This window comes from Vipera berus (assembly GCF_964194415.1).
Source record: "Vipera berus genome assembly, chromosome: 1".
Taxonomy (NCBI): Eukaryota; Metazoa; Chordata; class Lepidosauria; order Squamata; family Viperidae; genus Vipera; species Vipera berus.
In genome coordinates this window covers 117,531,224-117,556,814 of record NC_138202.1, presented here as the reverse complement: position 1 = coordinate 117,556,814, position 25,591 = coordinate 117,531,224, and the positions used below count along the sequence as shown (strand labels likewise).

Below are 25,591 nucleotides of genomic sequence, written 5' to 3'. Positions count from 1 at the left end.
ATTAGCCAGTTTTGTGGATGAAATAGGTCAGTATTTTCTGAAGGCTGCCTCTTGTCTTATCTGGGGACTACAGGGTATAATTATTGAAATATAAAATGAATTTGCAACCTCCTGAGATATATCTGTTATTATAGTAGCCAGGAATTTCATTGCTACTATTTATGGTAATTGATCTATTGCAGTTCTCTACTCTTCTGAACCAACTTTCAGGGGAGAGGAATGGCGAGCTAGATATTTTTGAAATAAAGCTAAAAGAAATACTACAGTTATCTGGAAGGCATCAAGGGCTCACATTTTCTGCAAGCCATCGATTTTCTGCCAGTCTTTCCTACTGGCAAAAGAGTTTTGGGAGATCAAGGGTTAATTCCAGTCCTGAAACTTCAGTGCAGAGGTTATCCCCTGTGGCTTGTATAAATATTTGCCACTGGGTGTGATCTCTATATTATCCCTGCTCTGATCATCTGACGGGGCCTTTGGTTATATAAACACGACCGCCCAGAGTTGATACTGGGATTCTGAGTAGTTAGAATTAATAGTATAATGATTTCTATCCAATAATGGTTATTTACTTGTCACTCCAGGTGGATTTTTATCCAGGAGGAATAAACTGTATTTAGCAAAAGGCTTATAGGTGGAACGGGAGATGAATTTCCTTATTTTTCTGCCAATGTTTATTTTTTTTTCTTCTCCTCCAGTGCTTTGTTGTTATTTTCAACAGTTCCTAAAAGGGGTGGGGGAGGTTAGCTTATTCATTTGAAGAGACTGAACCAGCGAGAACTGAACATGGATCACCCTCTTTTAACTTTCAAAGGATCCAGAATGCTCTTTAGCATGAAAAATCATTGAGAGCAGATAGAGAGGACCTGAGGATCGAAGGGCAGGGGGTCGCAGGGGCAACGGCCAGCAAAATAGCAAACACTAAGTGACAGGCAAGGTGAAAACCATCTGCTTAGTTCCTCCTAAAAATGTGGTGCAGAGAGGAGAGTGGGCTGTTACCACTCGGGGAGACCTGTGTGTGACATATATGGGGAAGGAAGTAAAAGTGGGGAGACAACGTGCATAAATCTGGGTTCCAAGGCCCTTTGCATAGCTAAAGAGTGTATGGAAAGGAAATTGAGTCAGTAAACTAGTTCAGTTTTGTTGATATTTGTCCTCAACACTCCTTTGCCAGGAAATTCTGTTGTTCCCTTCTCTGTTTATGCATGGATCTTCGGCATAGCTCCACATCTATGATGAACTTGTAAACTTGGAAATACCGTAATAGCATTCGGGCTGTCATGTGAGAAGCAGATGATTGAGCTTAAACATTGGATCTGGTTTAGTTGCCTCTTTAGGGGATAAATGTCTGTGAAAGCACATGATGTTTGTTACTGTGCTACATTTTTTTCTCTTAGCCGGCTAAAACTCTGGCATGCTTCTTTCCTATGCGTGATTTTCTAGTATGTTTGGTTTAATGTTATCTTCTTGGAAGCCTTTTTTTTGTTTGGACATTACTTTCCCACGTCTCCCTTTGCAGGCACCATTCGCCCAGTGCGGCGCAGCTATTATGACCCCTCCTCAGCCCCAGGCAAGGGTGTGGTGTGGGAGTGGGAGAACGACAATGGCACCTGGACCCCCTACGACATGGAGGTGGGCATTACCATCCAACATGCCTATGAGAAGCAGCACCCCTGGATTGATCTCACTTCCATTGGCTTCTGCTACATCATTGACTTCAGCACGATGGGCCAGATCAATCGCCAGACCCAACGCAAGCGCCGTGTCCGCCGCCGCCTTGACATGGTCTACCCACTGGTCACGGGCACCTTGCCCAAATCTCAGTCGTGGCCAGCAAGCCCTGGTGCAGCCAATGTGCCTCCTGCCCCTGCTTGCACTTGTCCACAATGCCTTCTTGTCATGAGCATAAAGGCAACAGTGGCAGCTGGTAGCCATGGAGGAACTGGAGCTACAGCTAGCCAGCAGCCTCAACCTCCACCACCACGTAAAGCCGTCTCCCTTTCTGGCAGTGCCAAAATCCCCACGCCAGCATCAGTTCACAGGCCACAAGATGGAACAGCCACCATGCGTAGCTCTTTGAAGACCCTGGCATCTCAAGTGAACCGAAGGCAAGCAGTTAGCACCCCTGCCCTCACCACAAGCAATTCCCCTGCCAGTCCTCCTAATGCCAACGGCAAAGTGACACGCGCCAGCCTTAATACATTGAACCGAACCAATCTGCAGCGCTTGGCCATCGCACAGTCCCGTGTGCTCATTGCCTCAGGGTAAGTGCTCATTTTTGTTCATTACTTGTGCCTTCAAGTCAGTGTTGAATCCGGGCAACTGTCTGGAATAGTCCCTGCAGTTTTCTTGGCAAGATTTTTGCAAGTGGTTTTCCATTATCTGCTTCCTAGGCTGAGAGAGAATGACTGGCCCAAGATCATTCAGTTAGCTTTGTGCTTAAGGCAGGATTAGAACCCACAGTCTCCTGTTTCTAGCTGTGTCTTAACCACTGCACCAAACTGGCTTTAAGTACTTGTTTACCACTCCTAATACTACATCCTGGTGTCCCTCCTCCTCCTCACATGGAAGCATGCAGTATGTGCCCGGTATTGTTTTCCCATTATCCATATTTAGACCATGGGAAGGTCACCTCTGTTCCTGGGATGTTGCAGATGGGCCCTTCCCAATTTGATGCTGTCTTGATTTAATTGATTAGGGTGACTGTGGAAGTATGCAGGTAATAGGTGATACAAATAATAATAATAATAATAATAATAATAATAATAATAATAATAATAATAATAATAATAATAATAATAATAATAATAATAATAAAGTTGGAAGGGACCTTGGAGGTCATCTAGTCCAACCCCCTGCTCAGGCAGGAAACCTTATACCATTTCAGGCAAATGGCTGTCCAGTCTCTTCTTAAAAACCTCCAGTGTTGGAGCATTCACCACCTCTGGAGGCAGGTTGTTCCACTGGTTAATTGTTCTAACTGTCAGGAAGTTTCTCCTTAGTTCTAGGTTGCTTCTCTCCTTGACTAGTTTCCATCCGTTGCTTCTTGTCCTGCTTTCAGGTGCTTTGGAGAATAGCTTGACTCCCTCTTCTTTGTGGTAGCCCCTGAGATATTGGAACACTGCTATCATGTCACCCCTCACTCTTCTCTTCGTTAAACTACACATACCCAATTCCAGCAACCATTCCCTAATATGTTTTAGCCTCCAGCCCCCTAATCATCTTTGTTGCTCTTCTCTGTACCCTTTCTAGAGTCTCAATATCTTTTTTACATCGTGGTGACCAAAACTGGATGCAGTATTCCAGGTGTGGCCTTACCAAAGCATTGTAAAGTGGTATTATTTGGAGACAGTGTTGAGGGAGGTAATGCAGACAGGTTCTGAGTCAAGTTAAATATCTGAACATAAGAAACATACTGCATAGATTATAAAGTGTGGTTCAGTTTTGTCCAGGCTTACGAGGAGCCGCCCACGGAGATATTTTGCTTGAAGACTAGATTGCAGAATTTTGAAGAATGACATGTCAGGTGCTCTGCGAATAGAAGGAAAAGTGGCTTTTGATATTTTCTTACTGAGGAAACTCAAGTATGTTGTGAGACAGAACAGAAAAGTGGGACATATTGGGAAGCTCTGAAGAAGCAACCAACTCTTGATGGTTAAAAAGAAGTAAGCTGTTTGTAAATATATCTCGGCCCGAATACCAGCAGGATAGAAAATTCCTAAGGAAAAGCTGGGACTGACATTGACTGATGCTAGCCCATCAGTCCCCCTTCCTCTGTTCATCAAATCCCACAGACCCTTTGAACCATAAAACGGGGAAGCCTTAAAGGCCCTTTTGAATGTTAATGAGGAAGTGAAACATTCGTCTTCGTTATCCTTCAGCTCTGGGGTGGGTGGGTTCCTATCAAAAGGCCCATACAATTTTTTTTTCTTCAAGCTGCTTCCCAAACTGGAAAGTACCCTATCCTCAGCATCCCACTCCTTGCTAGGCCTCCCTTGACCAAAACACTCTTTCTTGGACATCTAATTAGCGTGTTCCTTCTCTTTTGTACGATTTTGCGATTTTGCCATCGGCCGTCTGTTGCTGGTTGCTCCCCCCTCTGCCCGTGACCCTTCTCAAAGACTTTCCCATGGAAGAGAGCAAGGGAGGAAGGGGCCAAGGCGATGCTTCCCCAGAACAAAAGGCTCTGTGAATAACTGGGAGACACAACCAAGATTTCTAAAGACCTGAATGAGGAGAAGGCAGGCGAGTGGGGAGGGCGGGACGTGCCCTCTCTCTTCAGATTAGAGGATTCTCTGTCTCCAGCTACCTCCTTAATCTGTAACTACAGCAACTATTGTCCAGTTTAAAAGGTGCCCCACTTTGTCTATATCTCAGCCCTTTCTGTCTCATATATCCCCCATCTATGCCTACTCCAGAGGCCTTGATAATTGCTGCAGTTCTGTCTCTGGAATAAATTGAAGATTGTTCACTTTTGAAAGCAGGAATTTGTGCCTGGAATATGATACTTTCTTGTGTTCCAAAACTGATGTCAAGTTTTGTCAGAGAAGCCTCGGAACAGCCCAGTATCATGCAGGCTTCTATGGATTGGGTTGGTTTCTGCTGGTCTTGTAAAGCAGACTTAGTCAGATTATTGGTGCACATGGCTTCTAGTTAAATTGAGGATGTCCCATAAGACTAAAGCCTGAAAGTTTATGTGGTGCGGTGAGCAAATAGGATCCCCAAAGATGACTTGTGGACCCATTCTAAGAATGGATTTTCCCGCTGATTGACCAAATTGTAGACGTTTGTAGTCAATTTATCCGGATGACACAAAGGCGAGGAGAACTTTTCTAAAGGTTTTGTGGATCTATGATATTAATTTTTATAATGTGGCCTCGTTTCATGCTACGGGTTGTTGTTTTTTTCCTACCTTGAGTGGACAAGGTATCTTGTTCATGTCTTTCTCCGAAAGAAACCCCAAACTATTTTTTTGAAAGCTATTCAATGCATAATTCTTCTGCATCCAGTTGTACATGTCGACATGGTTATCTGCCACTTCTTGCATTCTCAAAGTATATTCAAGATTAGGTAAAAATGGATCTGAGATGGTGCAGTGGTTAGAATGCAGTACTGCAGGCTGCTTCTACTGACTGCTGACTGCCAGCAGTTCGGCAGTTCGAGTCAGCTCAAGGTTGACTCAGCCTTCCATCCTTCCAAGGTCAGTAAAATGAGGGCCCAGATTGTTGGGGAAAATATGCTGACTCTAGAAACTGCTTAGAGAAGGCTGTAAAGCACTGTGAAGTGGCATATAAGTCTAAATGCTTCTTGCTATTGCTATCAGCTGAAACATTATGGGTCCAACAGTGACCAAAAATTTTGATTCAGTGACCTCACGACAAAGCAACAGCTTTCCTTTCACTATTGCTCCCTGGAAGCTGAGATTTAAAGTCTGTGGTTCAGATTATAGTAGACAACCATCACAGTGAATAGCAGTTGAGAAAGCAATCTTCTGTGCATTTTTTTCTAGTTCCCTCTTTAAAACCATTAGATTTGGTGGCCAGGTCCATGCCTGACGACAGTCAATTCCTCTATGCACAGATTCTAGTCCATATGCCAGCCTGATTGTCAATGCATGGGCAGAATTTGGGCATTGGAGAATTGCATCAGAGTGATGGCTGAGTCTATGAAATGTTTGAAAAAAATTGGTATAAATTTCTGTTAGGCACCTGGATGTTTTAGTAAAATAATACCATCCTAACTTTGGGCAGAAGGTATAGCCTTGATATTAAAAATAGAAGGAAGAAGTATCCTGAAAATATTTTCTAAAAAAGATTGTTTCCTATTGTTCCCATGGCCTGCCAGTCCCTACAAGACATCCTGTAATTCATTTGGGCAGGTAGATGATCATGACTGGAATAAGGCTATCCGTATACATCTAACCATCTTCTCAATCCCTGGGCACACATGCCTTTAAGGAATAACATGCCTATCACAAACCACTGATTTGCCTATTGACCAAACCAGTCCTTATGCCTCTGTTACCTACCCTTCTTTCAAGTTCCATTTGCTTGTTTATCTTTCTCAGACTGGGTCTCCTAGCTCAACAAGGAAAAGTGTTTGTGCCTCAGGCTGCTAGCAACCAAAGGCAGAGTTGTAATCTGCCATGCTAGATTGGTCTAGACTTGATACCTTTTAGGATGTTAAAGAAAAAAGTCCAAGGATCAAAGAATATACAGAAACTGCTCTCCCTCCTCCATATAGCATATATAAGATACAGTGGATTCCTCTCTGTTCTCATACTCCATCACCAGCTCCATCCTTCAGAGAATCCCAGATTTGCTTTGATGTTTGTTCACAGTTTTCTTCCCATGTATGCTTAGTTCTTAGAGACTCCTGCTTTTACAGAGATGCAGGTTCATTTTCCAGCCATCTCTAATAACCTGTGTTTTATTCTATCACAGAGTCCCTACAGTTCCTGTAAAAAACCTCAATGGCTCAAGCCCAGTCAACCCTGCCCTAGCAGGTAAGAGAACCAAAAATCTGGTGGGATCAGAATTACCATTAATAGCTCTTGATTGACCTAAGCAAGGGACCCTTAAGCAGGAAGGCATTTTGAAACCCTGACTTCAGCAGGGTTTTCCCAAGAATTGGGCGGCGGGGGGGGGGGGAGGAGCCAATTCTTTGTATTCATTCAAAAAGTGGAAGAGGAACATTGAGCAGTACATGAATGAAGATACAAGTTGTGTTGAGGAACAGATAAAGGAAGGTGATGGTGATGTTCTACAAGATGGGATGTTCAATGCCCATGTTGCTTGGGGATAGATAGAGACACACAGCGCAACACATCTAAAAGGTAGAATTTTGGGAAAACTAGTATACTGTACACGTGCCATAGGGAGGAAGTGGAACTTTGAAAGAAAAAAAAATGCTCATTTTAACTATGTGTGAGAATGATTGTGCACGTTTTAGAAGTTTGAATTTTAAAAACCTCAACATTAATGCCTTTCAAATAAGTTGAATTCCCAAACCCTGAGACCAGCATGGCATATTACTCAAACATATGAAGAGGATATGACATTGTAAATGGCTTGTCTAGTTTTCTGATTTTCTTTAAAGCTTTATAAAAATTGGAACCGGCAAAGAGCCCGTTTGCTAACCCTGTAAAGGTAAAGGTAAAGGTTCCCCCGCACAAGCGTGCTAGTCGTTTCCGACTCTAGGGGCCGGTGCTCATCTCCGTTTCAAAGCCGAAGAGCCAGTGCTTGTCTGAGGACGTCTCCGTGGTCATGTGGCCGGCATGACTAGACGCCAAAGGCGCACGGAACGCTGTTACCTTCCCACCGTAGTGGTCCCTATTTTTCTACTTGCATTTTTACGTGCTTTCGAACTGCTAGGTTGGCAGAAGCTGGGACGAAGAACAGGCACTCCCTCTGTTACGCGGCACTCGGGATTCGACCCGCCAAACTGCCGACCTTCTGATCGACAAGCTCAGCGTCCTAACCCACTGAGCCACCACGTACATAACCCTGTATAAATGGGCAATAACCGCACAGATGAAACAAGATCCTAGCCCATAAGTGTAAAACAGAAATAAAGCAAGAAAGAGGCTGTTTATAAATGCTTGTGCTCTCTTCCTCTTCTGTCAGGAATCACAGGGATACTTATGAGTGCTGCAGGGCTCCCAGTCTGTCTGACTCGCCCTCCAAAGCTGGTTCTGCACCCTCCTCCTGTCAGCAAGAGTGACATTAAATCCATCCCTGGCATCGCCAATACCTGCCGTAAGACTACCAAAAAGCAGACCAAGAAAGGTAAGAACAAGAGCTTCTCAGCTTCTTCCTACTGCTTCACCTCGTTAGAACGGCATAACTGGAAGGGGCGAGTGTCCAAAATATGCAAACCCATAAAGAGAATGTGCATTGTAACTTGGACATCACACCAAACCAGATTTTGTGCTGACTGAAGTTAGAAACTGTGAAAGATAGTTTGAGGCGCCAGCTGTACCTTGGGGGAAAAAATGCAGGTTAAGCTTGTTGGCTAAACACCTGCATCTTCCTTTTCTGCCTGAGTGTGTCCCTGGCTGCTGATGACTTTTGGCAGAGGGATATCAGGTATTATTTTTGGCTGGCTACTTCTGGAGGGTGACAGTATATTCCTCTCTTTGCAGGCCTCAGTCTACGCACCTTTCTTCCTTCTCTTCTCTCCTGGTTTCTTGTAACTATCACTCAGACTTCGTTCTAAAGAGTTTTGTTCTCCCTGCGCTGCCCCCTCCCCACTTCCATTTTGCTACCCCATCCACACACGTGGCTGTACCCGTTGATGGTTGGACAGTGGCAGATATCCAACCGGTGTCCTTCCAGAGCACTCTTCTACATTACCTAACACATGTTCCCAGCAGAACACATCCGCCACTGCCTCATCCTTTCCCAGCCAGCTGTAGTGAGCATGATGTATTTCACACACTCTCTGGTATGTGGCTTTTCCTTTTTAAATTGTCCTTTCTCCAAGGTCCATCCCATCTGCTTGACAAATAGCAAGCCTTACTTCCAGGTGACAGTGGAATAAAAGAGATGTTTAGAAGCCTGTTGTGAACACGGAATCACAGTCATTAGAGTGAGCGCGTGAGTTCACCACCAGCCTTGTTAAAATGCCACAAGGGCAGATATACTTATCCTGCTCCTTTCATGATAAAGAGCTGAAGCTTAACTTTTGCACTGTAGTCTGCTGTCAGTTGTGTGAGTGCCTTTTTTATCCACCCTGAGCAATCACGTAGCTAGACCTTCTTCGGGATGATTTGTCCCCAGCTTGGCCCTTCAGATTTTCCATCACTGCTGTAATTGATTCTTGTCACTTTGCTGCCAGTAATCCTGTTCTTTGCTTTCCTTCCATCTTTCTCAAGGGAGCACATACAGAGCACGGTTGTCTCATCAAGCATCTAGAGAATTGCATACATCAGGGATAAGGGTGAATAGAGGCGGGTAATGTGTAGGTATTATGCAACTCAAGTTCCACCTTTGATTCATATCATTTGATAACAGAATAATGAAGCCCGTGATACAGTGTCTCACCTTTTGGAGGAGTAATGTACAATAGTACTGTCCTTTAATATTGTAAAGCTATGGGTGAGCAACCTTTCAGTAGCCGGTGTCCATATAATACTTTGTTAGAGAAGAAGAGCTTGGGATGGGGGAAGGGTAGACTGATATAAAACAAGTGGAGAGATGTGGCACATGTAGTTAGAGCCACATTTTTCTGGTTGTTTTCCCAGATTTTGGGGTTTTTCTTTGGTTTTTAACTGCTAAATCTATTTTTGGCTTCTGCTTCACTCCATCAGCATTATTTTGTGCCTCAAATAGCAGACCAGTTTTCAGCTGCTGTGGTTGGAGAGTGCTTTGAAGGCTACAGAGAGTTGAGGCAACTCTTGAGAGTTGTTTAAGTTGCTCATGCCTGCAATAATCTTGGTCAGGTTAGAATTCTTCCCAGATGCTGGAGAAGAATGTAAAAAGTGAGAAATTGTGGCCCTGACTAATTAGGTGATGTAGTTCCACCTATGAGATGCTCCCTCATATCCAGAAAAAAGAAGTGAGCAAAAACATAATCATGAAAGAATCACATGTCCCCCCTGTTCTACGGCAGACGTGTCAAACTTGTGACGTCATGTGATGTCGTGCAACGTATTGGAGCTTTTTCGCCATTGCCGGCAATGGGGTGGGCGTGTCTTCCCGATGACGTGTCCGGCCCACGGGCCGGCAGTTCGACACCCCTGTTATAATGGGATTCCATCGTCTGTGCTCTGCCCCAAGATATTTCCTGTTCTTAAGACAGGATAAGGGTTAAATTTTTTGTCAGATTAATCTGTTGTAGTCTCTGTTTGTTTATGTACTGAAGACAAAGGCACATTTTCCTCAGGGCACTGAGTAAGAGATTCTTCTATAAGCTTTGCTATCTCCTCAGTGCAGAATTCAATCACTCATCCATCTGTGCAGCTGCACACAAAGGTTATGAGTATTGTATACTCCTTCATAAAATTATACTCCTGAAAGCAGGAGGGAAGCTAGAAGGACAAGGGCCATCATATACAGGAGTGAGACTTGGAACTGCTTAGTCTGACTTTGGTTTGCCGCCACCTTTCATCTGGAGGCACATTCAAGAATATTACAACATCACAAGGAGAGACAAACTGGCTCTCCCATACGTGGGAAGGGTGTAAATTTTGACTCACTGCGGACTCTGAGCAAGTTGGCATGATGATTTAAAATCCATTCTTATTGTTGTTGTTTCTTAATTTTTTAGAGGTGTACACATGGTTGTTAGCCTATTTAAGATTAAAACAAGCACGTTCGTTCTGAACCCTGCCACCATGGCAGTTCAAAGCAAAAGCAGAGCTGTAGGCAGCTTAGATTATTGGGAAGCTTAATTAAGAAGCCCTCAGCAAAGGTTTTATGACTGTTTGTATTTTCTTTCTACTTAGCCTGCCTCTATGTATCATGCAGGCTTACAGTGGGATGCACCTTCAGTTAACATTCACTGATGAGAACGTTCATAGTACAAGAGTGTGGTGGTGCACAAGGTTAGGATGCTGGGCTGACAATTAGCAGGCTTGTGTTCAAGACCCATTGCTGCCATAGGGCAGGATGAGCGCCAGTCACATGCTCCAGCTCCTGTCAATCCAGCAGTTTGAAAGTGGGTGACCGTGAGTAGATAAATGGGTACCACTTCAGTGAGTAACTTCATGGGACAGGAAAGGAGCCTTCAACTGGGTGTTGTGCATCAAAGTGCTTTTGACCTGGAAGAAGAAGATTGCCTAGTATCATAGTTTAGAGTAAGGTGGTATGCAATATACTTCAGGCATAGCTTCTGATTCTGGTTTGCTACTCAGAAATATTAGTTGATAGTTTGAATGTCTGGGCAGACTACGGTTATGTTTCACACACCGACTTAGTAACATCTGAATTGATCCAGTACAGGTAATCTGCAACTTACGACCATTCATTTAGTGACCATTTGAAGTTACAAGGGCACTGAAAAAAGTGACTTATGATCATTTTTCACACTTATGACTGTTGCAGCATCCACGTGGTCACGTGATCAAAATTCAGAGGCTTGGCAGCTGGCTCTTATCTACGATTGCTGCAGTGTCCTAGAATCATGTGATCACCTTTTGCCACCTTCCGACAAGCAAAGATAATGGGGAAGCCAGAACCGCTTAATGCCCATGTTATTAACTTAACAACTGCAGAAAGGTGGCAAGAAAGGTCATAAAACGGGTCAAAACTTGTTTAACAACTATTTAATTTTATTTTTTAATTTTAATTCCATTTATATCCCGCCCTTCTCCGAAGACTCAGGGCGGCTTACAAGCTTAGCAGTAGCCTTCGTTCTATGTATATGCTAAACTATCTCGTTTAGCAGCAGAAAATTTGGATCAGTTGTGATTATAAGTCAAGGCCTACCTATATTAACACCAAAGGCCCGGGGAGAAAACCAGGCTCCACAAAACTGCAGAATGGCATTTGCTCTCTCCCTCTCCCTCTTCTTCTCCCCCTCCCTCCCTCTCTCCCTCCCTCCCTCCCTCTCTCTCTCTTTTGTAGTTCTCTCAAAACTTGTAACAAAGCACTAGGAAGCTTTGCTCCCTTCCTCCCTGCGTTTCCATTTCCTGCCATGTCTTCCGTTCTCTTGATGGCTATCAGGAAAGAGGTGTTCAGTTTGCTTCTCTCGTTTTGATGTCTAGGTAAAACTACAGAGGAAGTCTTGAAAAAATACCTGCAGAAGGTACGCCATCCTCCAGATGAGGTAAGTCTGGTTTTCTCTATATAGGGCATCTATTTCCGCAAGGGTAGTGAAGCCAAGGGTAGTGAAATATTTGTTGATGCAGAAGCAATATGCTTAGTATGCAGATTTCAGGGCAAAAATTAAACTGTAACTATTAGTGGTACAATATGCTGATTAACTATCTATTGCTGTGTAGCTTATTTCTTTGGTGGGTGTTTCCTCAGAATACCAAAGTGGCGAAATTTATATTGCACTAAGCTTAAGCACAGTGAATTTGGTCTTTGTATAGTGTGTGATTTGAACCCACCATTAACTGTATTCACACATAACATGAAGCCATTACGCTTGGTTAATAAAATACAGAGAAACCCGGTTTGTCCTTGGTTTACAGTGAAGATGCAGGGAAGGCCAAAATGTTTAGAGGAATTTTGCTGAGACTGAGAAGAGTAGAACCACTTCAGATCAGGCAGATAATATTGAATTAGATGATCAATTCAATATCCTCACTGCTACGGGTAGCTTCCTCTTATTTTAATGTTGGGGATGGCAGTGGCAGATATGCTTCCTTTAGATCAGGGGTCTTCAAACTTGGCCCTTTTCTGACTTGTGGACTTCAACTCCCAGAATTCCTCAGCCATCATAGTGGCTGGAGAATTCTGGGAGTTGAAGTCCACACATCTTCAAGTTATCAAGGTTGAGAAACACTGCTGTAGACCAAGATTCTGATGCTTTCTCACCTAACAATTTCCCGCTTCTCTTCAGGACTGTACTATTTGCATGGAACGCCTCTCTGCTCCCTCAGGCTACAAAGGGCCTCAACCAGTCGTCAAGCCAGAATTGGTGGGCAAACTGTCCAAATGTGGTCACATGTATCACCTCCATTGCCTTGTGGCCATGTATAACAATGGAAATAAGGTGTGTTCCTGGGATAGGAAGGCAGAGTTGTGGTGTATTGCTATTCTCTGGGGAAACACTGGGTAAATCATGAACCTTATTCAAGGCTGAATAGCTAGCAGTCTTCATATTTAAAAATAAAGGTCTCTTGGGGGATACTGTGATTTCATGCCATTCATGGTGTTTTGTTCTGCATTTAAAGTGGAGGAAGTCACAAGGGACAAGTTGGAGCTTCAACACATCCAATTTGTTATATCCATAAGCTGTAGGGGAAATACATATCATCATTTATTTGACTTCCTCTAGGAAATGTTGCACATGCTGTATGAAAAGTCTTTGTGCTGCTCATATTTAATTGTATTGTTGATTTTTACTGTATTTTAACTGAGAAAACAACAGAGGTATAATACGTATTGGTTCCCTGAATTGGCTAAGATCACACAGATGGCCGTATTTCCCCATGCTTAGAAATTCTAATGATCACCATCTCTTAAATAGTATTTTGATTTCCCCTCTTACTGAGTTATGATTCTGTGATGGCACATCAGTCTAAAAATCTCATTATTAATGCATTGGATGAAAAAGCCTCTGTTTCTGTTGTCATGGAAAAAAGTTATCCATGGGAAAATGAACCAAAGCAATACAGATCCAAAGCAAATTGGTTTTTTTTTATTAAAATACTCTGAAACAGTGATCACTGTAGTCCCAGCCAAATACAGATTTGCAAAGGATTGTAGAGAAAAATATACATTATCAGTCAGGAGTAATTAATTGCATTTGCCTAGAGAGGACAACCCCTCTCCCACAAAATTCTATATTAACAATAAAATAATCACATAAATTCAGATCTTGAGGCTGGTGCCTTAGTTTTGCTTTCACCCTGTATCTACATTCCTTCTCTACAATAAAGTACTAAAAGATTGCTCCATTTACAAGGCCTGACTTTTTTAATGCCCTGTTATCTGTCTTTTGCTTGCTACCTCGGGGGGTCATACCTGTTAAACTACCTTTCCAAATCTTTCTTGATCATTTCTAATGCTTGTACAGGAATACAAGCATTAATAAAAATAAACTCTTAACTAAGAAAACAAAACAACACACACACCCAATACCTTTACAGATGTGCTTTCAATCAGACCACAGTTTTTGAGCACGTATACGTGGGGGTTGGATCACGTGTCACATTAAACCTATTTTGTTTTGGCCATAGTATAATGTATCCTGCAAACCACAGACCTGGACTTATTTTATTCTTGATTAAAAATTAAAATTAAAAATGTATTTTTTTTTATTGAAAAGTTTTAACATACAGTTTATCTTTAACAGTCCCCCCTGCCCCTCCCCTCTCCCTCCCTCCCTACCCCTCCCCCCCTCCCCCCCCCCCGACTTCCCAGAGCTAAATACAAGGTATAGAAAAGAAAAACAATCAAACAACCATATACTAACAACCATAAACTCTAAAATCCATCACTCTCTAGCTTATACAGGATAATACAAATCTTAATGATATTAAATATATATAGAAAAGAAAAAAGAAAGGAAAAAAGGAAATAAAGAAAGAAAAAGCGAAGGAAGACTTATTCAAATGCTACATGAAACTTCTTAACCCTATATTTGTTCTGGATATACTCAACCCATTTTCTCCATTCCATAATATAACGTTCTTGCGAGTGATCTTTCAAGTAAGCCGAGATCTTTGCCATCTCTGCCAGGTCGGAAACCTTTAAAGTCCATTCTTCTATAGTCGGCAGTTCCTCTTTCTTCCAATACTGACCTATTAAAAGTCTTGCTGCCGTGATTAAATTCAACATCAGCTTAGTGTCCAAGATTTTCAAGCAAAGGATAAAGTTTTGTCCGCAACTCTTCTTGTTGGGAATAATTACAGATACTACGGTTGTGGACACTAAAATTAAAAATGTATTTTATTTTTGGATAATATATTTATGTATATATGTGTCTGTGTGTATGCATGTATGTGTATACACACACACACATATTGAGAGCAGGCATCGGAATTTCATTTTTAATGTGTGCCATGTGTTTGCAAAAAAAAGTGACAAGGTTTATCTTATTTTAAGAGGAACAAATTAGAAAAAGAATCAAATTATGGCTTTTGCTTGTTTGCTGCTAAGATCTATTGTAGTGAGCCTAGTCAATAATTTACTCAAATCAAAGGCAAATACTGATAATTTAATGGAAGAGTCTGGTTTTTTCCTGACTCAGAATTAAATTGAAAGTGCAGAATTCACCAGCTGCCATTTGGGGTCCATGGACAGAAAAACACCCGTCTCTGAGTCTCCATTTAATAGTATTTCCAGTGCTTTAGCAGGTTCACTGCTGTTCCCTGGGCTAATAAAGAGGCTTTCCTTGTCAGCTGAGTTCAAAACATTGCTGAACCTGTGATAAAATTGTGGACTTAACTATTGAAGTAACATCTTTTCTCTCCTTTTAAAAATTCAGTTCTCATACTGCTTATTAAAAGTAATAAATATTCTCGTGCTACATTTCCAAAGATAACTTGACTCTATGCTTAAAACTGCAAACTATGGTTGGAAGAACTTAACATATGTGGTTTGAATAAAATGCTTAGAGGGGCTAAATATGCAAATTAAGAGAGGAGAGACCTTGTCTTCAATCTTCCTTAATCTACTTCTGTTTTGTTTTTGTTTTTAATTTGAGGATGTATGACGTTATGAAGCATTCTGGACAGTGAGATCTTATCTGTTACTCCTTTACCACTTAAGTTGTTTTACAGTGTTTGTAGCATAATTACTTAATATCATCTTGATGGTTTTTTATTATTATTATTATTCTGTGCTGGTGTTATTGTTTACATTCTTTTCTTTTAGGATGGGAGTTTGCAGTGTCCAACCTGCAAAACCATCTATGGGGTGAAGACTGGCACCCAGCCTCCTGGAAAAATGGAATATCACCTCATCCCGCATTCACTGCCGGGACATCTTGACTGTAAGACTATCCGAATAATCTACAACATTCCACCAGGAATACAGGTGAGAATTCCTAGGTAGGGGTCTTAAGAGGAGTGTATTTGCAACTAAGACCATAGTGGGCAATGGAGTATTTAGATTTTAGCTAGGTTTTTTTTTATCCTCCTGTAAACCTTCTGTAAAAAGTGAAGCCTCCTTCAAACTTCTTCTGGTGACCTCATGCTAATATCTTTCAGTTTTCTGGGAAGCAGTATAGAAACCATTAGCTTCTTCCAAGATGATTTTGGTTTCTTAGACTAGCCGAAGCATTGATTAGAAGTCTCCAGTCCATCCCAAGCCAACTCAGTTCTCAGCCCTTGCAGTCTCAATGAGGTAGTGCCCTCTTCTGCTGAGGCTGAATTTTCTTTAGACACATCTAAAGAGAGATTTTAGTTAATTTGTATGATAGTTGCCTCAGTTGGATGTGCATTGTCTTTTACCTAGAAGTAATAATTATTTCCTGTTCTTTCTAGGGACCAGAGCATCCGAGTCCTGGGAAGAGTTTCACTGCCCGGGGTTTTCCTCGACACTGCTACCTCCCAGACAGTGAAAGAGGCAGAAAGGTAGAATGCACCTTAATATTATAATAAATATAAAAATGTGTCTCTGGAACAGATCTAGTGGCCAAAAACAGTGTATTCTGTCTAGGGCACAAGTTTGTCATTGACAGGGTTTCTTCTGAGCAACTTACACAACGGTAGCTTATGTTGCTTTGGATTCTGTGAAGGAAACAGAGGCCTAGAAAGAAAAGAAGGGTTGCAGTATTCTAGTTGTTTCTAACCAATGGAGTAGTTGAAGGTGATGGAAATTGCAGTTCAACCCTTTGCTCACATGTATCCCCCTTCCCCGCACAACTGAGAGTAATTATTTCTTAGCATTGGAGAAGAGGATCCAATTTGCCTAGGGAGAGTTGGCTTGTAGTTTCACTCATGTTCCTTTCCTATTATTGCTCAGGGAGTCATATGGGATTCTTTTTCTTCTCCGTAGCCTTCCCAATTTTATCCTCAAAATAAGAGAGAGTAAATAATTCAAAGCCAGTCCGTAAATATCATGGTCTCCTTGATCTTAATCCAACATCTTCCCTATTGAATGCTCCTTTCAATGTGCTTGATGTTATCAGCAGTATTCCCCTTTTGGAAGAGGGGAAAAAACCCCTCCTTTCTGTGTAAAATACTGGAAGAAAGTTTGAAGCAGTAAATGCGTTGGAGCCTCTATTAGTGCGCGTAATGTTACCTCAATTGTACAAATGTACTTGTGGAATTTATCCATATCCTTTGGGTAGATTTGCATCAGAATCCAAATCTTTGCAAGAACATCAGTAGAAAAAAAAATAGAAGTGATTTTGCTTGTGTGAGCTAAGCCAGGGGTCCCCAACCCCAAGTCAGTGGACCAGTACCGGGCCATGGCATGCCAGCAACTGGGCTGCACAAACAAACAAAGCCCCATCCACGAGATGCAGGCAGCACACGAAACCACTCACCTTCCAGTCCACGGAAAAACCTCTCTCCACCGAACCGGTCCCTGATGCCCAAAAGGTTGGGGACCTCTGATCTAAGGCCCTTCCCATTTGGATACCCAACTCTTCTAATATTTGTCCATTTCCTCTGGCAGGTGCTGAAACTGCTGTTGGTGGCCTGGGATCGAAGGCTGATCTTTGCCATAGGCACTTCAAGCACCACTGGGGAATCGGATACAGTCATTTGGAATGAGATTCACCACAAGACGGAATTTGGGTCCAATCTCACGGGCCACGGCTACCCTGATCCCAACTACCTAGACAATGTACTTGCTGAGCTGGCAGTTCAGGGCATTACAGAGGAGAGTATGATGCAGGAGAAGGACTGAAAGTGTAAGAGGAAAGGGGACGGACTTTGTCCAAGGGAGGAGCGACAAGTATAGCAGCTTGTGCATGGGTCAAGCTCCTCCCTCTTCCATTGTGCCTGCTCTGCCCTCTCATCTTCCTGCTGCAGGCCTCTTAAAAGGCTCAGCTGTGGCTATGCAGCAGTGGGCTTGCTTAAATGAGGGACTCCCAGCCCATTCTCCTATGCGGCCCACAGCACCTGACGTATAAAAAGCAAACCTGGGAAGGTTTTTGTGTTCCTCTTCAGCATGAGGAGGAGTGTCCTGTTGAGGCCTGAGGTTATATTAACCTTAGTACCCATAGCTATTTTAGCTTCGTATCTCAAAAACCGGGTTTTGGCCCTCTCTGGGATGCGGTAGCATCTTCTGTCCATGAACAGTGAGGGATTGCTGTGGGGAGCAGACAGCTTGGAATGGCAGAATCATGTGCAAGTCAAAAAATACGGCTTTGTTTCAGAGGTGCAGAAGATTGAAAGCAGCCCTCTCATGTTTTTTTCCTTCTTTCTTACCCAGCTAGGTGCCTGGTTCCATGTTGTCATGTCTCTGCTGCTTTCGTGTCATAGGCTCAGTGCGAGTCATGATATATACTGTTTGCCAGTCTAGTACTTCACTCCCTGCCAGCTTCCTTTGTTGAGAGGCTGCGTCTATAGTTCCCATCCAAGGTAGTTGAGCAGGAGGCCTGCTTATTGCTCTTTAGTGGAGTAGATTGGAAATTCGTTCTCTTGAATGCATTCCAAACTGGGTCAATGCATGCCAAAACTCTGCGGCCCACTTCAGAGTGGATGAGGACAGAATGAATTAATTGCAGTTAGTATTTGAACGGAATGTGAAACAGGGGCAGTAAATCTCTTGGGTTATGCCAGTCTCCAAAGTCAAGCCTTGTTTTTGGTCTTGTAGCTAGGTGTGCTGGATCCACCTGGGCTTTGGCTGCAGTGCCGACTAGCCCTCTGGGTCAGATCGCATCGACTGACTTTCCAGATCAATGCTGAGCTGTATGTCCCAGTTTTGTTTGTGAATTGCATCATTGGGGAGGTTGTCCTACGTCTGATCCGTTTCTGTTGAGGGTTAGAATCAACACAGATGAGGGGGCAGTGAGGGAAAGACGCTTCCTGTCTTTGTCCCCTCAGTTCATGGTGGGTTCTTTGAACCTTCTCTATGGGGGAGTCCCCGGATACTGATTTGAATTTATTTACCTCATGTTTGGGGGATTTGTCACATATATTGTGTGTGGGTGTATGTATGTATGTATTTGTAATGAATGAGAAAGCGACTTTTGAGGGTGGAACGTGTAACACAGTGGTACTTACAGTTAGACCTGGAGGCTAAGAACTGCCATTGCTAATGATTACCATAGTATTAAAATAAGATCCCCACCCCACCATTTTCAAAGGGCTATGCCAGGGTTAAAAGCATGAGTTTGGTGATTGGGCCAGGCAGGATATGAATACTGTTATCAATAGATCTATATGTATACCTATGTATATTTGATTTGCGTATCCCTCACTCCTTACCTCATTCATTTCCATTAGTCTTGAGGCACTATAAAGATCTCAGCCAGTGAAGTAGGCTCAGGTGAAAGCATAAAAGAAATGAGCTTCTTTGTGGAGCTGCTCATATGTTTATCCAAGTGGGTAACAGTAGATATATGTAAGAGCACAGAGGTCACACGAGGATAAGACTGCAGCGTGTAAATATTTAGGAGCTCCCAAAGTTCTCATTTTTATTGGTATTTTTTCCCAAGAAGTTGGAAACACACTCATATATGCTTGATTTCTTTGGAAAAGTGAAAGTATGTATTGGTCTCCTCTTTTGGGGTACCCTGATACAGAAGTTAAAACCATATCCTGCTTGTTCTTTTCCCAGTTCTCTTCTCCTAACATTAAGTTCTTAAATCTTCACCATAGTAATAGTAAAAAAGGGCTATCAATAGTTCGGAAGCATCCATCATACACTGAAATCCCTTTTGCAGTGAATAAATGAATAGGGCATTTCCCAGCGGGATTTGCAGTTTCATACATCTTGTCTTAGAATAAGACAAGAATAACAAATTTCCCTTTCAAGGTTTCTTCATACCTCTCTCTTGCACCAAATTTCCACTATAACCATGGCATTCCCTCATATGTAACTTAATCTCCAAGATAAGGGAAGAACATTGGGAAGAACATTTTCCTGTCATCAGATGCATCTCCCAATGGAAGGGAGTAAATTCGCTTTTTTCTTTTGTATTGTTTGGGCTGACTGGTTTCTTCTTTCAACTCTCCAGATTTTTTTTTTAAATTGCATTGTAGGGAATAAGCAACCTGATGAAACATTCTTATCAGGAATGATAGTTTTTGGTTTCCAATTTTGGAGTCCCAAAGCAGATTGTGTGGGCGCTGGTAGTGGGATAGGGAGTGGGAGGGCGGGATATGGGAGCCATATTGTATATTGTTTGTTGTTTGTGAACGGTGCGTTTTGCCCGTCTCTTAGTTTGTTGCGTTGCTTGAGGATGGCACCCTTGGGGTGTAACAATAAAAGGAAAATACCACTGCCAGTTTGAATAATGTTTTGTGTTTGTCTTTTCTAAGTCTGTGCTTCTGTCTGTTGTTTATTTTTTCTTTGGTTTCAAAAGTGAATGTGTACATTTTATCTGCCTGGAGCACTGGGCGGGGGGGGAGGGGCGGGCTGAGGGGGGCATTTTTTCAATCACAATAAATGTTGGAGAATCTGTTCAAGGAGAAACCAACAACAGTTGTTTACTACAATTAGCAACCGAGCAGTCCTAAACTGTGTAGTAGAATACAATCATTTGGGGATAAACCAAAATGTCCCATTTCAATGTCAGAAAATGATGGGAATGAGAAAAAAACAAAAATCAATTGAGTTATAAATAAACTTGGAACGTATTTATAGAGAAGTTCATTGTCCAGGATTGTATAAGGCTTTCCTGAGTTTTTCCGTTACTGCACAATTAGCAGGAATTAAAGCACCTCTTTCTCCTCAAGCTAAAGTTGTAATGCTGGAGAAATCTGGGCTTGCAGAGCATTTGTCTCTTGTGCAGTGATTACAGTATCAAAGGTTGGCCAGAACTGGGTCATATACAAACAAAATCCAACTGAGGTACCAGATCAAAAGAGGCTGGCTTGAATTTTTGTTTACTTTTGCTTTTTTAAATATCTTTTAAGGCATTTCATACAACTTGGAATTATATTACATTCTATTTGCTTCCTTCACAAGAACACAATATGCCAGGCAGCCACACAGTTGTTGTTCTTACTACATTAGCTTTAATTATTGCTGGGAGCCAGGAGCTCCTTTCTCTGTTTGCCAAGGATCCAAAAATATCAGAAATTAATGTTATCTGTGAAAATTCAGAAAAAAAACAGTGTGGGGCCGTTTTGGGGTTTCAAATTCAAGAACAACTTTACAGCTGTTCATTCCTCTCCATGATCCTCTAGAGACTAAATTCCTGTTTTTTAAAATTCTGTCATGATCCCCATTACTAAATTATTCTATGAATATTACAGGTGAAACTCAAAAAATTAGAATATCGTGCAAAAGTTCATTTATTTCAGTAATGCAACTTAAAAGGGGAAACTACCGTATATACTTGAGTATAAGCCGACTCGAGTATAAGCCGAGACCCCCAATTTCACCCCCAAAAACTGGGAAAAGTTGTTGACTCGAGTATAAGCCGATCCGCCGTTCTGCATGCCTCGGAGGCTGGATCCGCGCTCTGCAAGCCTCTGCCGCCAGCAGAGGCTCGATCCGCCATTTTGCAAGCCTGAATACACAGGAATACCCTGTGTGGCCGTGGCTCTCGGGGAAGCCCTGGCTGTCCGCTTCCTCACTCCACGCTGCCATTCGGGGCCCGCGCGTTCCCCGGGCAAATCGCGGCGCCCAGCAGGCGAGGAAACACGCCCGTTCCAGTCGCCCCCCCTTCCCTCAGGAGACGCGAAGCAAGTGACCGCCCGGAGCTTACCGAGGACTTGCGCGCGGCCGAGGCTTCGGTACTTCCAGGATCGCGCGCACCTCTCCCAAGCCGCCGCCGTCCGGAGACCTGCCGAAGTTTGGGGAGGTTTGGGGAGGTACGCGCGCACCTCCCCAAACCTCCCCAAACGTCGGCAGGTCTCCGTTCCTCCGCGCAGACCTGCCGACGTTTGGGGAGGTTTGGGCGCCTCCCCAAACCTCCCCAGGTCTCCGTTCCTCCTGCCGAAGTTTGGGGAGGTTTGGGCGCCTCCCCAAACCTCCCCAGGTCTCCGTTCCTCCTGCCGAAGTTTGGGGAGGTTTGGGCGCCTCCCCAAACCTCCCCAGGTCTCACTATACACATTCACCCAGAAGTGACTCCCTCTGTCCTGACAGGGGATTATTCCCCTCCAAGTACATCTAGAATGGTAGTCAAAAGAATTGTTAAGTAGTTTTTACCTTTCACAAATCTCTTTCAACTTCTTTAGTTGATTGCTTTGGCATTCTTCTGCTACATCTGTTAGCTTTTGTATAAGCTTAGGAGGGGGAAAAACAGATATGTCATAGACTGTACCAGCCACACATTCTGTTGATAAGTATTGCACAGATAGTCTTCAGGTTGTGACCCTAATGGAGACTGCCATTAAATAATGTTAAATGAACTGCCTCAAGTAATGACCAGCCATACGTATTCTCCTCAGTGCATTCATTAAAGAGTGCACTGGTCATTAATTGAGGGTGGGGGAGATCCTGGGAGGCCTAATGCAAGCACCAGCCCGCCTGCCTCAGGTCTCCCCCACCCCCAGATACTGGGCTTCAGCACAGCTGGCTGTCTTGCCAAAGAGAAACATCTGGGAAGGAAAACCCTGTCTTACCTCTTTCCCAATTCTGCCTCTGCCCTTCCTCCTACCAAGGTGTTCTGGGACTAGTTCCCTAGCCTTTTGGAGCTTTTGGTGTTCGCCCATCAGCTGTCTACGGGGAGGCAACAAAGCTGCCTCTCTAGGCTTTGAGAAAAGGCCCCTTGCACAAAAGGCAGCTTCAGGACGAGCTTCCAAAAACCCTTTCCTTCCTTAACGCCCTCCCCACCTTCCCCCAGAAAGCCATATTTCTTTTTTTTTATTGAAAATTTTTATTGAAGTTACAATATTATCCCCTCCCCAACCCACCCCAGAACCCCTCCCCCTCCCCCATATTTCTTCAATAACAAAAACATAAAAAGCTGGTTGGGATGTACTCGCTGATTCCCCCCCCCCTTTTTTTAGATGCTAAAACTAAACTCTCCCTCTGCCTTCCAACCAATATCCCTTTTTAAAATCTTACCTTGGCTCCAGATGGAAGAGTAGAGGAACTAAGCTAGTAAGGAGAGAATTTTTTTCTGCAACTTTTTACTCCTGAAGTAGTAGTAGTAGTAATAGTAGTAGTAGGAATAATAATAATAAATCCCTAAAAGTTGTGCCAGAAAATGGAGGACGCTGGGTCTTTGCAAGTTTTAGCTGTCTGTCAGACTGCCTGAAAAGGGCAGCCTTCAGGCAGCCAGGCGGACAGCTAAAGCTTGCAAAGACCCAGCGTCCTCCATTTTCTGGCATAACCTTCGGAGATTACTTTAAAAAAAAAACAAAAAAAAAATTCAGAGGAAAAACAGCTGCAGAAACATTTTGTCTCCTTGCTGGCTTGGTTCATCTACTCTTCAGCCAGGAGGGAGTCCAAGGCCTAGAGAAGGAGAGCTTTGCAGCATCCCTATGGACAGCTGATGGGCAGACAGCTGAAAGAAGCAGGCAGGCAGGGCGCGGAGGAACGGAGACCTGCAGGTCTCGGACGGCGGTGGCTTGGGAGAGGTGCTCACGATCCCGGAAGCACCAAAGCCTCGGCCGCGCACAAGTCCTCGGTAAGTTTTTTTGTTGACTGGAGTATAAGCCGAAGTGGAATTTTTCAGCCCAAAAAGTGGGCTGAAAAATTCGGCTTATACTCAAGTATATACGGTAATATATGAGATAGACTCATTACATGCAAAGCAAGATAGTTCAAGCCGTGATTTGTCATAATTGTGATGATTATGGCTTACAGCTCATGAAAACCCCAAATTCACAATCTCAGAAAATTAGAATATTGTGAAAAGGTGCAATATTCTAGGCTCAAAGTGTCCCACTCTAATCAGCTAATTAAGCCATAATACCTGCAAAGGGTTCCTGAGCCTTTAAATGGTCTCTCAGTCTGGTTCAGTAGGAATCACAATCATGGGGAAGACTGCTGACCTGACAGTTGTGCAGAAAACCATCATTGACACCCTCCATAAGGAGGGAAAGCCTCAAAAGGTAATTGCAAAAGAAGTTGGATGTTCCCAAAGTGCTGTATCAAAGCACATTAATAGAAAGTTATGTGGAAGGGTAAAGTGTGGAAGAAAAAGGTGCACAAGCAGCAGGGATGACCGCAGCCTGGAAAGGATTGTCAGGAAAAGGCCATTCAAAAGTGTTGGGGACTTTCACAAGGAGTGGACTGAGGCTGGAGTCAGTGCGTCAAGAGCCACCACACACAGACGGATCCTGGACATGGGCTTCAAATGTCGTATTCCTTTTGTCAAGCCGCTCCTGAACAACAAACAATGTCAGAAGCGTCTTACCTGGGCTAAAGAAAAACAGACCTGGTCTGTTGCTCAGTGGTCCAAAGTCCTCTTTTCTGATGAGAGCAACTTTTGCATCTCATTTGGAAACCAAGGACCCAGAGTCTGGAGGAAGAATGGAGAGGCACACACTGCAAGATGCTTGAAGTCCAGTGTGAAGTTTCCACAGTCTGTGTTGATTTGGGGAGCCATGTCATCTGCTGGTGTTGGTTCACTGTGCTTCATTAAGTCCAGGGTCAACGCAGCCGTCTACCAGGAGATTTTGGAGCACTTCATGCTTCCTTCCGCAGATGAGCTTTATGGGGATGCTGACTTCATTTTCCAGCAGGACTTGGCACCTGCCCACACTGCCAAAAGCAGCAAAACCTGGTTCAATGACCGTGGGATTACTGTGCTTGATTGGCCAGCAAACTCGCCTGACCTGAACCCCATAGAGAATCTATGGGGCATTGCCAAGAGAAAGATGAGAGACATGAGACCGAACAATGCAGAAGAGCTGAAGGCCGCTATTGAAGCATCCTGGTCTTCCATAACACCTCAGCAGTGCCACAGGCTGATAGCTTCCATGCCACGCCACATTGAGGCAGTAATTGCTGCAAAAGGGGCCCAAACCAAGTACTGAGTACATATGCATGCTTATACTTTTCAGAGGTCCGATATTGTTCTATGTACACTCCTTGTTTTATTGATTGCATGTAATATTCTAATTTTCTGAGATTGTGGATTTGGGGTTTTCATGAGCTATACTCCACAATCATCACAATTATGACAAATCACGGCTTGAACTATCTTGCTTTGCATGTAATGAGTCTATCTCATATATTAGTTTCCCCTTTTAAGTTGCATTACTGAAATAAATGAGCTTTTGCATGATATTCTAATTTTTCGAGTTTCACTGGTATGTGAACATGAATCATGGAATGGGAGGATAAATAGGCTATATATATAAATATTCAAGATACGGCATTTGTTTTCTGAATCCAAAGACATTCTAGAAGCACTAGATATGATTTTAGTTGTCAAAATGTTTTTTCACTGAGTTTCTACCTTAGGTTATTTTATATAACTTGAGCGCTACATTTTTACATCTTCTGTCTCCTTTTATGATGGATTCCTTACTGCTCAGAACATTAAGCAATAAACAATGAAATACAGTAGAAACAAGCTTTCAGAAGGTTGATGTGGTTCTTTGACTACTCCCTTAAAGCTCCTTTATACAAAATGCTGTCTTTGCTGGATTAAATAAACCAAATATGTGTGATTTTCTAAGTGGCCTGCTGTGATTTTCAGGCAAATAAGGGGCCAATTCGTAAAACTGGAGGGAAAAGGAGGACAAGCACTGTGATTTAAAGGGGGGAAAAACCAAGAATGAAAGTAACTCAAGTGCTGGTAAAAATAGGTTATTGTGTAGTAGCCCAACAAGAGCACCACAAAGGCCCATGTCCAAAAGCTGGACTTTCCTCCCAGGAGTGGGGGGAGTGACTCATTGAGACATTGTTGAAAACTCCTTTTTTCTAACACCCTTCCCACGAGGATATGCATT

At 43.0% G+C, this 25,591-nt stretch overlaps 2 protein-coding genes across 2 annotated transcripts in view; both read left to right on the top strand.

The window, feature by feature from the left end:
• The window catches only part of DTX4 (deltex E3 ubiquitin ligase 4), a 36,344-nt gene extending 18,591 nt beyond the window's left edge, over positions 1 to 17,753 (top strand). The window contains exons 2-9 of the mRNA XM_081314827.1: positions 1,517 to 2,261; positions 6,441 to 6,502; positions 7,623 to 7,784; positions 11,705 to 11,766; positions 12,508 to 12,660; positions 15,489 to 15,650; positions 16,100 to 16,189; positions 17,238 to 17,753. Of these exons, the coding sequence (XP_081170953.1) occupies positions 1,517 to 2,261; positions 6,441 to 6,502; positions 7,623 to 7,784; positions 11,705 to 11,766; positions 12,508 to 12,660; positions 15,489 to 15,650; positions 16,100 to 16,189; positions 17,238 to 17,471 (1,670 nt within the window). The 3' untranslated portion in view covers positions 17,472 to 17,753. The remainder of the gene's footprint in view (positions 1 to 1,516; positions 2,262 to 6,440; positions 6,503 to 7,622; positions 7,785 to 11,704; positions 11,767 to 12,507; positions 12,661 to 15,488; positions 15,651 to 16,099; positions 16,190 to 17,237) is intronic.
• A 7,663-nt stretch (positions 17,754 to 25,416) lies between these two features.
• Positions 25,417 to 25,591, top strand: part of LOC308671429 (E3 ubiquitin-protein ligase DTX4-like) — a gene marked incomplete at its 5' end in the record, with an annotated part of 8,507 nt that continues 8,332 nt past the window's right edge. The window contains one exon of the mRNA XM_081333604.1: positions 25,417 to 25,437. Within this exon, the coding sequence (XP_081189730.1) occupies positions 25,417 to 25,437 (21 nt within the window). The remainder of the gene's footprint in view (positions 25,438 to 25,591) is intronic.